The sequence below is a fragment of the Bubalus kerabau genome, chromosome 12 (assembly GCF_029407905.1).
Source record: "Bubalus kerabau isolate K-KA32 ecotype Philippines breed swamp buffalo chromosome 12, PCC_UOA_SB_1v2, whole genome shotgun sequence".
In the NCBI taxonomy this organism is placed as follows: domain Eukaryota; kingdom Metazoa; phylum Chordata; class Mammalia; order Artiodactyla; family Bovidae; genus Bubalus; species Bubalus kerabau.
In genome coordinates, this window is record NC_073635.1 from 26,200,452 (window position 1) to 26,213,966 (window position 13,515).

General features: G+C 44.5%; 1 protein-coding gene across 1 annotated transcript in view; it reads left to right on the forward strand.

Annotated features, from left to right (window-relative positions):
* Nucleotides 1-13,515, forward strand: part of DCLK1 (doublecortin like kinase 1) — a 352,660-nt gene that overhangs the window by 283,180 nt on the left and 55,965 nt on the right. Inside the window, exons 7-10 of the mRNA XM_055542366.1 lie at nucleotides 1,094-1,181; nucleotides 3,834-3,942; nucleotides 11,028-11,085; nucleotides 12,083-12,202. Of these exons, the coding sequence (XP_055398341.1) occupies nucleotides 1,094-1,181; nucleotides 3,834-3,942; nucleotides 11,028-11,085; nucleotides 12,083-12,202 (375 nt within the window). The remainder of the gene's footprint in view (nucleotides 1-1,093; nucleotides 1,182-3,833; nucleotides 3,943-11,027; nucleotides 11,086-12,082; nucleotides 12,203-13,515) is intronic.

Sequence of the window (13,515 nt, forward strand, 5' to 3'; positions counted from 1 at the left end):
ACAGCCGGCACCCCGAGCCAATGCCGCCCCCTCACCGCCTCCTGGCTCCCATCAGGCCAACCAAGTGGATAAACCCAGGCAAACAGAAGGAGGATCTTTTAGGACAAGCTGTGTTCATTACTTAGAAACAGCATCGATATGTGCACGTTGTTTTCTTAAGGAATAGATGCAGAGATGGAAAGATTCATTGTTAAAATACTGCCTCGTAGCTGATCCCAGTATTAAATGTTTGGTATTGTTTTGTCCTCAGAGCTTTATACCCTGTAAGAGGGCATAGCAGCCCACTCCAGTATTCTTGCCTGGAGAATCCCATGGACAGAGGAGCCTGGTGGGCTGCAGTCCATGGGGTCGCAAAGAGTCACACATGACTGAAGCGACTTAGCACACGCACTGAGCTTTATAATATAGTTGTTACCCTGTTTGCTCTCACGGATCTTGAGTCCAAATACACCCAGAATTTGAATCACAAGGCTTAGGCTTTTAGTTTCATCTTTGCCTCAGGAAGAAAAGTAATTATAATAAGTAAATGTTTCTTGTTACATAACATTTAACATATCAATAACTTGCTTAGTGCTTATGTCTTTATCACAAAGTGGAATTAACAAACCTACTCTTTAATCTTTCCCCAAGGATGTGGCAAAGCTGAATATTTTTTTAAAAGGATATTCCATAAAAATCAAACTGAAGAAAAAATTTTGCTATGGTAAGAATAAAAAAAAAGATCAGAGTGACCACTTAAAAGAAGCCTGTTTGCAGATAGACTGTGGAAGAGTGAGGTGAGACACCTCAAATCTGCCCAACCTAAACAGTGAGCAAAAGGATGCTAATTTTGAGAAAATGGAATGAAAGTCATGGACCGTCCAAATCAACAAGGATGAGCCTGGCAGTTACCACCACCCATCGTTGGTTAAGAAGCTGGTGGGGAGCAGTAGTCCCGGTTGAGTGGTCTGAGCACCTCCCTTTCTGGGCATGGAGACCAGTCGCCTCCGGGGCAGTGGGCGCAGTTGCTGCCCAAGCTTCTGGGCTGGGCACAGCACCTGGAGACATGAGGCAGGATCGACAGTTTTTATTCTCTGTTTCCGTTTTCCTCCAGAGCTCTCAGCATGGCGGCTCCTCCACTTCACTTGCATCCACCAAAGTCTGCAGCTCGATGGACGAGAACGATGGGCCCGGAGAAGGTGGTAAGCTTGGGATGTGGTGTCTGAGGAGAAGGCGTAGCTTGTCCCCGGACGGAGAATGGGTTGGCTAAATTTAGTCCAGGAAACGGACATTTCTCCAGCAGAATGACCCTGAAGCAGTTCAGGGTCATTGCAAGGGGGTAGGACTGAACGTGGCTCTCACCAGGGGTGGTATCTGCTCTCTGGGGCTGGGAAGAGGAAGTCAGCCAAATGTGGGGACCTCTCCCACTCTCCGAAGGTGTAAGCATTCTTAGAAGGCCAGCTCTTGCCCTCCTAGCAAATAAAAGGGGCTAACTGTTGCCTTTGTTTTCCAAATTCGGTGCACTTCTGTAACGAGAGACATGTTTACTCTCTTTGACTGAGATAGCCCTGCAGAGGCACTCAGACTTCAGAAAAGTCAAATGCGAACATCTGGCTTTACAAAAAGACTGAATTGATGGCAAATGGCAAAAATATTCTTTGGACCGCCAGCGAATTCACTTTAGAAAGTGGTCATGTGACTCGGGTTATGGAATGGGTGTTTCCTGCTAACTCCTGAATTGTTTTGGATGAGCCTTTCCTGCCCTCTGCATCTTAGTTTTTCTTCTATGAAATGGAGATTTTTATCCTAGTACATGCTTGTTTCCTCCCTGGAGGTTATTGTCAGGCTGAAATCAATTATGGGAAAGTATTTAGGAACTCAGGTATAAAACTGATACAATCAAGCCACTGTTTGAGAACCAGTACCCCTTATTTGTTTGAAGGGATAGGATTTAATTTTCCAATAAAGTCCCACTTGGGGGAAACACTTCATTATGTTACATGCGATACATGACTGACCCAAGGATTATTTCCTGACTACCATGCAATATCAGACTTTTTTGGTATTTCCAAAAGGATGAAATTCAGCCATCCAGAAGTCTTCTTTTGTTCCAATGTGTTTTATTTACTTAATGAAACAAAATGGTCCTTGACTAAGCCCATGGCTTAGTCTTCTTAATCAGAGGCCTAAAAGATACATTTTTATATAGTTGGGGAAAAAAAACAAGCCATGTGCTCCAGATGGGTGTCCCCTTCATGGAAACACAGAAGCATCTCCTTCCATTTCCCATCTGAAACCGGACTTGCCTCCAACAGACACGGATGGTTACTTTTATTATCCCTGCAGGAAAGAGCCTTAAGACGGTGTCATCTGAGAGATGTTTTGTAAATTCGGGTGCTTTACAGTGGCTTTGAAACTTCTCCAGCCATCTCCTGTAATAGCCATAGGCCAGACAAAAATCCCTAGGCTGCATCTTTCAGACGGAGGCAAAATGACGGCTTCTTTGGGGTGAGATGGAGCAGCGAGTGGAGGAAAGGCTCCAGCTCTCGCTTTCTTCAGAGGCCTCTGAGATGGCTTCTAGGGGGTTAAAAGTAAAATGTCACCTTTAAAGAGGTTGCAAAATGCCAAGGACAAAAGCAGCAGCAGCAAATGCCCTACATTTGTACAATACTTTCCAGAAATCCCATCCACTCAAGCATCCAGAGTGGTGCAAGGTGGAGATGATCACAAAACAGAGGAAGTAAAGGTCCTATAGTGGATGCCTGCCAGTTGTGAGCTTCTACTGACCGTTCTCCAGCCCTGCAGACTAAACTCAATGAGAACAAGAAAATCGCCCAGAAAGCCCTTTTGCCACCTAAGGTTTTAATTTTATTTTGAGAAGAAATGTTTAGTCTCGGTTTGTGATTAAAGGTCAGAGAAGGAGCACATTTAGAAAACGCACTAGGCTTCCACCACATTTTGTATTCAGGTTGCCTGAGGGAGAAGCCAGGATTTATAACTTTAAAGCATGTAAATTTTAGAGCCCGGCTATAAAAGGCTTTTTATACCCCTAAGATGTTAAAGGTTATCCATGATATTTATGTGACTTAAGTGTGGCTTATTTAGTTTTATGACCTTAGATATTTAAAGCATTATTAGGCATTTGTAAAATATTTCAAAATGCATTTTAAGGGGGAAAATGCGTTGTGTTAGTGGCACTAACATAATTGAAACTACAAAACTGTTCTGTTCGCAGACATAATAGATACTGCAATTTTAACTCAACATCTGCTACGCAGGTTGCTGGTGAGAACATTTGTCCAAAATCTGCTCATTGATACTGGGGAGGGGCGGTGATCAGTGCTTAGTTCTAACATAAGGAATTTTACGGAGATCTCTATTTCAGGATGTAGTAAAGCTAAGTGTCCAAACAGCAGGCATTTTTCATGCTTGTACAGTGTCAAGCGGTCTAGAGCCCCTTACAAACTGCATTTTCCTCCCTACCTAGGAATGTCATGTCTCTGAACACCATGGGTATTCATAAATGCTATTGATCAGATTGGCATGAAATGAAAAGCAAAACTTCCTCCTCAGACAACCCGCTTCAACAGAAAGCATTAGCTGGTCTTACATAGGTGGGAGTGGACCCCATAGATTTTACATTTCCTTTTAGTTGATCATTTGTCTTAGTAGAAACAGTTGATTATACAATGTCAGCAAGGGGCTAGGGGTGGGAGACTGGCCTGCCTGTCCAGAAAATGACATATTGATTCTGAATCAGTGCCAGTCTATTAGATGATACTTCTAAACGTCTCCTAGGCACTACATCTGTGTTCCCTTTTCTACCAATAAAAACATACTAATGATTCTTTCAGAAGTGTCGGAGGAAGGCTTCCAGATTCCAGCCACAATAACAGAACGATATAAAGTCGGAAGGACAATAGGAGATGGAAATTTTGCTGTTGTCAAGGAATGTGTAGAAAGGTGAGAAAGATATCATTTGCATCGAGCTTTAAAGGAAACACTTGGGGTTATGTTTTCTGAGATTGTGTCTTTATTTGCGGTCTGAGGCACATATGGAATACGTTAATGTCTCAACTCCAGATGTTAAAAAAAAATGTAAAAGAAAGAACAGCTCATCTAACAACAGACTTGAAAAATGTAGTGATTTCTGGGGACAATCTATAAATTAAGAGCTTTGATTTTTCTTTTTAATGTACTCAGCAAAATGTTGCCAGCTCTTTCAGGTAAGTACTTTTATTTTGTTTTAAAAAAAAAAAAAAGCTTAATAGTTTTTTCTACATTTTTGGGAGACATTTTGTAAATGTCAGAACATTCTTAGGTGTATTGATATATTTCTCACATGTATATGTCATAAAATTAAATATAAGAACTTCTAAAAGCTTTACAATGCAACTGTACTGATCCCCACAAAAACTAGCATTTAATACATTAAAATGTTTTAAAATGAATGAGCCAGGCGCTCTTATGGGCCAAAGGGGAGGGCTTAGAGTGAAAGGTTTATCCCTAGGATCTCAGTACTTAATCAAGGACAGTAGCAGGGGCTACTAGTTGGAGAAGTGACAAGTAGTAGTTATAGCCCAGATTAAGGCCGCCTCAAACCCTGAGCCCAGCGCTAGATTTGGAATTCCTTACTTCAGGAGGACCCGATCGGCCAGCAGCTTCTTCTCAGGGCTGGTGAGCAGGGTATTGGAGAGCCGGAGGCACGTGCCTCGCTCCTTAAGGGAGCGTGTCCGCTGGCTTCCAGGGGCCGGCTGGAGTGAGCATCTTCCCCAGTGCTCTTTTCGGCCGCCCGCCTGAGTTCTCAACACAAAGGCTCTAAGCTCTGCCTCCATTTGAAGCAGACGCCTCAGACTGAAAGTTCTAACCTGCAGAGCCCGGAACTTACTTTTCTGCAAGGCCTTTGACTTAGAAACAAAGATTCAAGTCACTTTGGAGCTGGACGTCTGCCTGGGCCTCAGACACGAGGGTCCTGAGTTTGGCCAGTGTCCACTGAATTGCTTCCCTTCACCCTCTGCCCGACTAAGGCAGTGGAGCCCCCGTTAGGCTCCCTGGAGCAGTGGGTCTCACACTGGGCCCCTCCCAGCCTACCAGCTGGGCCAAGCCATTCCTGCGGACGTGGTGGCACCCACCTCGAGCAGCCACTCCTTGGTGGGGAGAGGCATGAGTGAGGAGCAGCTTGAGAATCGCCTTAGCTGACCCTCCCAGGCCCTCTTCCCCCTCCTCCTCTCCGCCCCACTCCCACCACAAAGCTGGATAGTTTGCTGCGTGACTGACAAATATAGAAAATGCCCCACTACTTTTCTGGGCTGAACGTAAACTATATACAAGGGCCTTAACTTAGGATATTTTATTGACCTATCATAATAACACCATGGCGTTGGAACTATTTCCATTTTATATAAAGAACGCCTGAAGAAGGTAAATGCCCAAGTCAGTAAGTGCTCAGATAGTTAAGTATTTCTATTTGGCAAGGCATGGATGCTAGTTCAGCTCCAAACCCCACGCCACTGGACCACTCTGTTCCACCCTCCTCTGTCTCCAACCAGGCCCGAAGTCACACACATCACGTTTGTCCCTGTACAAAGGAGACAGAAGTGAAAACAGGAAAGCCATTCTCAAAGTAATGTGTGGAAGTGTGTGTGTATATAATTTTGTTTTTCATTGTGCTTTTACTGGTAGGAAAGCCAACCCCTTTAAACGTAATGTGTGGTGCAGCAGAAAATCCCGTGTTTGGCATCGCGGTGCTCTTCCCCCCCCGGGGGCCTGGTTCCTTGCCAGGGGCGTCATCTTTTGAGTCTGGCGTGTGCCCGTCCTCTGATCACGATGGCATCTTAGTCCCACGGCCCTGGTCTTCCCGGATAGAAATTTATCATTTCTTCATCCCGGATTAATTTCTTTCTTTCTGGTTTAGACTGCGTTCGTTTTGCAGGAGTTTGCATCTCGGGTCTCGTCGTACGTGCCTTCAGAGTCTAAGCACCAGGTTGCTCCCGAAGTGTTAGTATTCAACTCCCGCTGAACCAGGACATATGGCAGCTGCCCCCTCTCCTCAGAAGTATCCCGGAACAATCTTTTAATACTTTCCAGAGGTCCAGGAAAATAAAAGGGGGCTTAGAATGTTGAGTGGCACATACTGCTTGTGTGGGGACTTTATGACGTATTTGGAAGGATGGATGTGGATGAACAAGAGCAGGTCTACCCCTCCTGTTAATAGTGATCTGTCACAGGGGAGGGTTTCCTGCAACAATGGATGCGGTGACATCGCATCCCTCCCCTGATTCTGTGTCAACACATCCCATCCTGGGGCCTGCCAGGTCCATTTCGGTTTCCGCCTGTATCCCTGTAGCACTGTCTCCAGTGGCCTCAGGAGCCCTTAGGATGTGCTGAAGGATGCTGGCAAACTTTAGAACCTGTTTTGTAGAGCCTTTCGAGGCCTCAAAGAAAACTCACAAAGCTGAAATGTGCTAAGAAGAGGTCCGAGGATGGATAGAGGGCTTGAGATGAGGTGCCCTTCATCCCTGGCTTCCTGGCTCTGTGTGGATTAATTACTGGTCAAGCCACGGGTACCAGTAACGTGGTTATGAGCAGGCATGGTGTCTTGGGTGGCTCCCGGCCCTCCTCCCCACCTGGCTGCTTGCATGTTTTGGCAGCACAGGATTCAACGGGGTTGAAATTGTAGCCACTCATGATTCCCTCTCTCCCTGCTCCACCTGGAGATGCAAAGAACTGCACGTTGAGGGCTTCCCCAGTGGTCCAGTTGTTAGGGGTCTGCCCGGCAGTGCAGGGGACGCCAGTTCAATCCCTGGTGTGGGACGATCCCACATGCCACGGAGTGGCTAAGCCTGTGCACCCCAACTACTGAGCCAGCGCTCTGGAGCCCACGAGCCATAACTACTGAAGCCCATGTGCCCAAAGTCCATGCTCTGTAACAAGAGAAGCCACTACAATGAGACGAACGCGCACCTCAATGAAGGGTAGCCCCTGCTCACCACAGCTGGAGAAAGTCTTTGAGTAGCAAAGAAGACCCAGCACAGTCAAAAAAATAAATAAAATTAATAGGATATTAATAGGATAAAATAAAAGAACTACACGTTGAAAGCATTAGCTCTGGCAATGGTGTGAGACAGGCCCAAACCCAAAGAACGAGCTGAGACTGCAGTATCAGCGACATGGGTGCATCCACCTAGAAAGTCCTCAGATGTTTGCTTCTGAAGTGGGATTTGGAGGGTGAGTCAGTGGGAAGGATTTTAAGTGTCTCTCAGCTAACAGTGTTCTTTCCTCCCTAAGGATGCTCTGGCCCCTGATAGCCACAGGGCCCAAGTTCAAATTCAAAACACAGCTCCACTCCGGAGATATCTGACAAGACACTCCTGGGGTGCCTCCGTTCTCTGCTCACAGAGGAGGCTGAGATTTAGCTTTGATTACTGGGTAAACAAAGGTTGCTGTGGACTCACTCCTCAAGGAGACAGGGTCTCCCTGTCATGTCCTAAGCGCCACCAGCCTCTGGAGTTCTCCCAGCTCCACCAGCGTGTTTGGAGGCCCTGCTAGTTCAGGCCTCTGCTGGGCATTTCCAGGGCACAAAGAGAGTCACACCGCCACTCTGCTTGAGGACCTCACCCATAAGCAAAGGATCGCCATGACAGTCAATAAAGGCTGCGGCAGAAGAATGCCTGGGAAACCGTGTTTCCTCTTCCACATAATCTTCATAAAAATCATCAAAACAGAGCAAACGACAAAAATCCCTTTGGTTCAGCGTGCCCTTTTCATTAGCATTCTGCAGCCCTCCAGGGTTCTTCAAACGTTCTGAGGACTTTCTAGGTGGATGCACCCATGTCGCTGATACTGCAGTCTCAGCTCGTTCTTTGGGTTTGGGCCTGTCTCACACCATTGCCAGAGCCAATGCTTTCAACGTGTAGTGCCCTTTTCATTAGCATTCTGCAGCCCTCCAGGGCTGAGGGAAGCGGTGAGAAGACTGTCCTGAGGCCTGGAATCATCGCGCTAAACAAGATAGCGTTCTCCAAACCATCATCAGTACAACCCTGAAAGGCTAGATTTAGTTTCAGTTTGTAAAGTTCAGACATTTCTCCCTAGCAGTTCGAGCTCTAGCCTGGGGTCAAACTGAATAGGACGTGACCTTACAAACTGAGCTCCTATGGACAAGGAGGAAAACCAAGCTTGTCTCGTGCTGCCACTTTAGCTGTGGCCTTTGGGGTTTCTATGATTGCATGAACGGTCAAGGCTATAATTTCAGGAACATACGAGCAAACGGCCTGGATGTTCCCCAGCAACCCAGGTGTCTTCTCTCCTCTACACACTGAACTGTAGACTCCTTGAGGTCAAAGGCCAGGTCTCTTATCACCCGTGCAGCCGACAAAGAACCACGCTCCTGCTTACTGGATGCTGACACGGGCACGGCGGTCCTCAGAGTTTAGAGTATGAAGGAAGGCAGATACTTTGTTTGAGGTTTTATTTCTTGCCAAATGTTTTCTTTTACCAACTGAAAGCAAGCCATGACGTGTTTATTCTTATGGTGGACATTTAATCCTAACACCTGTTTTTAGTCTTATATTCCAGATTCATCCCCTTTCCTTATAAACATGCATTTCTAGTAATTAAGGATTTTATTATGACTTTATAGTTCTATTCTCAAAGAATCCAGGAAAAAAAAAAACTTGCAGTATTAATTTTGGTGGTTCCTCCACAGGGCTCTTTGTCTGATACAAAATGTGGGTAAATCTGAGTGAGTGTTGACTCCTATTTTGTAAGATTCTGGGTAGTCAGCCCACAAGGGCCTCTTCTAGGAAGCTATGGGCCACTGCAGCCCAGCTTTGCTTGCATTTGCCCCTCAGCTGTAGGCTCAGCACGCAACCTGGTTGCCTGGTGTCCTGGAAGCCAGCACGCTCACTTATTTGCTGGGGATTCTGCTGCTTGTGTGTCTGGCTGTAGAGGAGGAGTCAGCCTGCCTGGGTCCCACTCCAGCTTTCTGTTTTGAGTATAGCAAAGCTTTAATGTTGCTCACTCCAGGGAAATGGAGGATCAGGTAGTAACCATGGGGAAGACACAGCCAAGAAATTTCCGCTCGTCTAACCAGCACCTTCCCAAACACTGTCTTGCCTCTCTTGCCCTGCCCGGTACTGCTGGCTCTTATCAAAGCTTGCAGTCCTGGAATCCAGATCCCCTGCAATCTGATGAAACATCCCAGACTAGATTGGAAACTGCTCATATATTCCAGTCTCAGATTTGCTTTAGTATAATTTTGTGTGTGATTTGTGAAATGCAGAACCCAGAAACACGTCAGCTTTTAGTTTTCCTCTTGATTAAATATTTTCATGTTTGCAGATGAAACTCTTCAGAAGCCTCTTAAAAAGAGCCGCTTATAGAGTCCCTGTGATCCTTCTGTGATGTGAGAGTCTCCTGCATTGGCAGGCGGGTTTTTCACCACTGCTCCACCTGGGAAGCCTCTAGACTTTCTCATTAGATAAAATTATAACAGCTTGGTCAATGTTTATTTTATTCTGCAAGCTAGTACCCTGAAGGGTCCTGGAAGTGCAGTGGAAGGAGGAGTTTTGGAAGTAAAGGACAGGAGGGTTTCCCTGGTGGTCCAGTGGCTGAGACGCCACACTCCCAACGCAGGCATCTGGGTTCGATCCCACATGCCACAGCTAAGACCTGGCACAGCCAAGTAAATAAATAAATAAATATTTTAAAAAGAGAAGCAAACAACATGAATGGTTTCTAAAATGCTTGAAACACATTGTTACTATCTGCTGTCTTAATTCATAGGCACATCACTGTCTTGCTCTTACCATAACATCTGACTAGGAAATTCCCCTTTGATTCTCCAAAGTGAAAATTTTAAAACTCTGTTTTGAAATTTTGTTCTTAATCAACTTCACTCCCAGTGTATTCATTTGGATCCCTAAAATTGGCCTTTATCTACAGGTAAGAAGCTAAACTCTCTTGGTTTCCCAACTAGATCTGAAGTAGAAACGATTGTGAAGTAGTGGTTCCTGATGATTGTTAAGCAGGCACTGTGTCCTCTGACAGTGGACCGTCACTGTTGGCACTACAGTATCTTAGAAATGTTCACCCAAGTTAGGAAGCTATTTAAAGGTTCGGTATGACTCAGCCCTCCCTCCCACACCCACGACGGAGGACGGGCAGTGTTGGCTGGGCTATATGAGAAGCAGAGACCCCAGGAACTCAAGTGCTGATTTTAGCACTGCCAGGTGGCTTTGGGAATGTGAGCTGTTTATAACTGCCACCTCCATTTCATTTCTATTGAATGAGAGGGCCTATGGCTAAGACTCCACGCTCCATATGCAGGGGGGCCTGGGTTTGATCCCTGGTCAGGGAACTAGATCCCAAATGCCGCAACTAAGAGTTTTCAAGCTACAACTGAAGAACCTGGATACCATAACGAAGATCGAAGATCCCTCGTGCCACACCAAAGACCCGGCACAGCCAAATCAATAAATACTCTTTTTGAAAGGCTCAAGAGGTCACAGGATGCTCAGATAACGACTGTATCCCTTGCTATACTCCTTGAACACCTCATTCATGAGTTCTCTACCAGAACACACAGAGCTGCACACAGCCCAAGTCTAAAGAGGGTGAACTGCGTCTTAACGTTATCTGTGACCGTGAGAACCATTCAGAAAACTGTCACTTTGTGGATAACCTCAAGAGAAATGGGGAAGAAGGGCAGAAACTCACCCCTATTTCATGTCCACTTTAGAGGGAGGAACAGGGCACAGCCTCCTGCAAGGGGGAGTTACCCACGGGGGTAGCAGCAGCAGTAAGTTTATTACAATTACGGCAGCCGTAACAGCTTGTGACGTTTCTGAGCTATCATGTTTGTTTTGTCCTTACACTTGGTCAGCCCCTTAAAATTCACATATTTCTTTTAAAAACGGAAAAGAGAATTTTTTACAAAATATTTACACCACAATGCCAGATCAATGGGGTACGAGTGAATCCTTAATAAGATGATTCAACACATCTGAAATTACATTTATTAAAAAAAAAACAAAACTTCTTCTTTGCAGGTCGACTGCTAGGGAGTATGCTCTGAAAATTATCAAGAAAAGCAAGTGTCGAGGCAAAGTATGTATAAGGTTTTCTTCTTTTGAAAATATATTATTTTGGAGGTAGAAAGAAAAACACAGGATGAGCCCCCAAATAAACATAAGTTCACCCTGGGAGTTGTGTTTTGGTAGAGTAGAATGTTATATACTTATTAGGATATAATTTTATTCTATAAATATTCCTGGTAGCAAAGTCAGATGAAATGATGGGATATTATTTCAGTTCCTTCTCTTTGTTTTTGTATTTACTTTTTCTCTTACTTTTGTGATCTAAGTTTCATTTCAACCTTCTACATTCAGAACCATGGTAGGTTCTGAAATTACAAGCATCTTCTAAGGACCTTCAATATCTTTTGCCATTCTAGGCTATATGATGGAGAAGGCAATGGCACCCCACTCCAGTAATCTTGCCTGGAAAATCCCATGGACGGAGGAGCCTGGTGGGCTATAGTCCATGGGGTCGCTAAGAGTTGGACACGATTGAGTGACTTCACTTTCATGCATTGGAGAAGGAAATGGCAACCCACTCCAGTGTTCCTGCCTGCAGAATCCCAGGGACAGGGGGAGCCTGGTGGGTTGCCGTCTGTGGGGTCGCACAGAGTCGGACAAGACTGAAGTGACTTAGCAGCAGCAGCAGCAGGCTATATGAATATCAGAATTTAAGATAGACATTATATTTTAGCAAAATATATCTCCCTTGATCTTTAAATAGTATAAGTTAAGTGTTAGTCGCTCAGTTGAGTCCAACTCTTTGCGACCCCATGGACTGTATGTAGCCCACCCAAGCTCCTTGGTCCATGGGATTTTCCAGGCAAGAGTCCTGGAGTGGGTTCCCATGCCCTTCTACAGGGGATCTCCCTGACCCAGGGATCGAACCCAGGTATCCCGCATTGCAGACAGACTTTTTACCATCTGAGCCACCAAGGAAACCCTTAAATAGTATGGTTTTGTTAATTTGAGTTAGCCCTTCATTGTTTTGCTGTGTGTCTTGATGGAGATAACTTTCTCTTGAATAGGAACACATGATCCAGAATGAGGTGTCTATCTTGAGAAGAGTGAAGCACCCTAATATTGTTCTTCTGATCGAAGAGATGGACGTGCCAACTGAGCTGTATCTTGTCATGGAATTAGTAAAGGTGTGTGTTTTGGTACAAGAGGTAAACCTATATACAGCACCTCACTTTCCTGTATGATGGAGCTCTCTCCTTCATTTCCTCTCAGCAGTACTCAATCTCATTGCTGTGCACTGGTGTAACGGTTAAGAGTCTTAACACTAGAATTATATTCCCATAGTTCGAGTCTCAGCCTGGACCGAAATAGTCCCTGGCCTTGGGTCTGCCACTCTGTACCTCGGGCCCCTCCTGTGTGAAATGAGATATTGCTAGGAATGTTGTTCTGAAGGTAAAAGAAATCCCTTTCACCAGCTTCTGTGACACAAAGTATTAGATACCAGTATGATGGTTGTTACTCCAGCAGAAACTGCTCACTTTGCCAGGAACTACTCCAAAAGTATCATTCATTATCCTAAAAACAAGCTCTGAACTTTTAGACTCCAGGGTAATAGAAAAACAGCACCCTGTTAATAATAATGTGAATACTGCCTCTCAGTGACGGGTACAATCTCATCCTGCCACATAAAATTATGTTTTTATTCTAGTCAATCATATAACATAGGAATGGCCAGATGTTGATGATGGTTGAATCTATGTGAAAGGTAGCCCACCTATTTCCTCTACTTCCATATGTGAAATTTTCTTAATTAGAAGTTTTGAAAATTGAATGTTTTATTTTCATAAAGCTGTACTTTGCTCAAGGCTTTTCTATTATGTTAATCTGACCAAAGGCATGAGTAATTTCTACTTTAGTTGTAAATTATTCAGATCGTTTTCTCCATCAGGGGTGTGCCGAGCACCCAGGATTCCAGGAATTCTACTTAGAATCACTCAGCTGAGCTGGTGGCAGCTGGAATGTGGAATTTCCTTCTGCAAAGATTTAAAGCCAACAAAGCATTTAATTAACCAATCATTTACTGTATAGAAAAATGTTCATTCTAGGGACTTTAAATTTTCATTCTTTATACTTTGTTTTAGATCTATTGGCCTTCTTTTAACTTAGTGATTAGTCTATATTTATAGATAAAGTCTGTTTTTTTTTTCTGTTTCAAGTTCAGACTTTTTTTCTCTGAGGGTGAAGCCTTTTTAGTTTGTACTAACACCAGGTTATGGTCATGGTTGAGATTGAGGGAGATAAAAATGTTAATCGCTTATTCCAACCAAGAAAGGTCAGTTTCATTATTCAGAAAATTTTCATATTGGCGCTTTATTACCAAATAAAGTTTGGTAATTACAACACTGTAAATTCTACTTTATCTAGGACCAAGAATAGTAATTTCATAATGACTTTAATTTTTAAAGCAACAGCTTCAAATCATTCCTGCTACCCCTCTGGG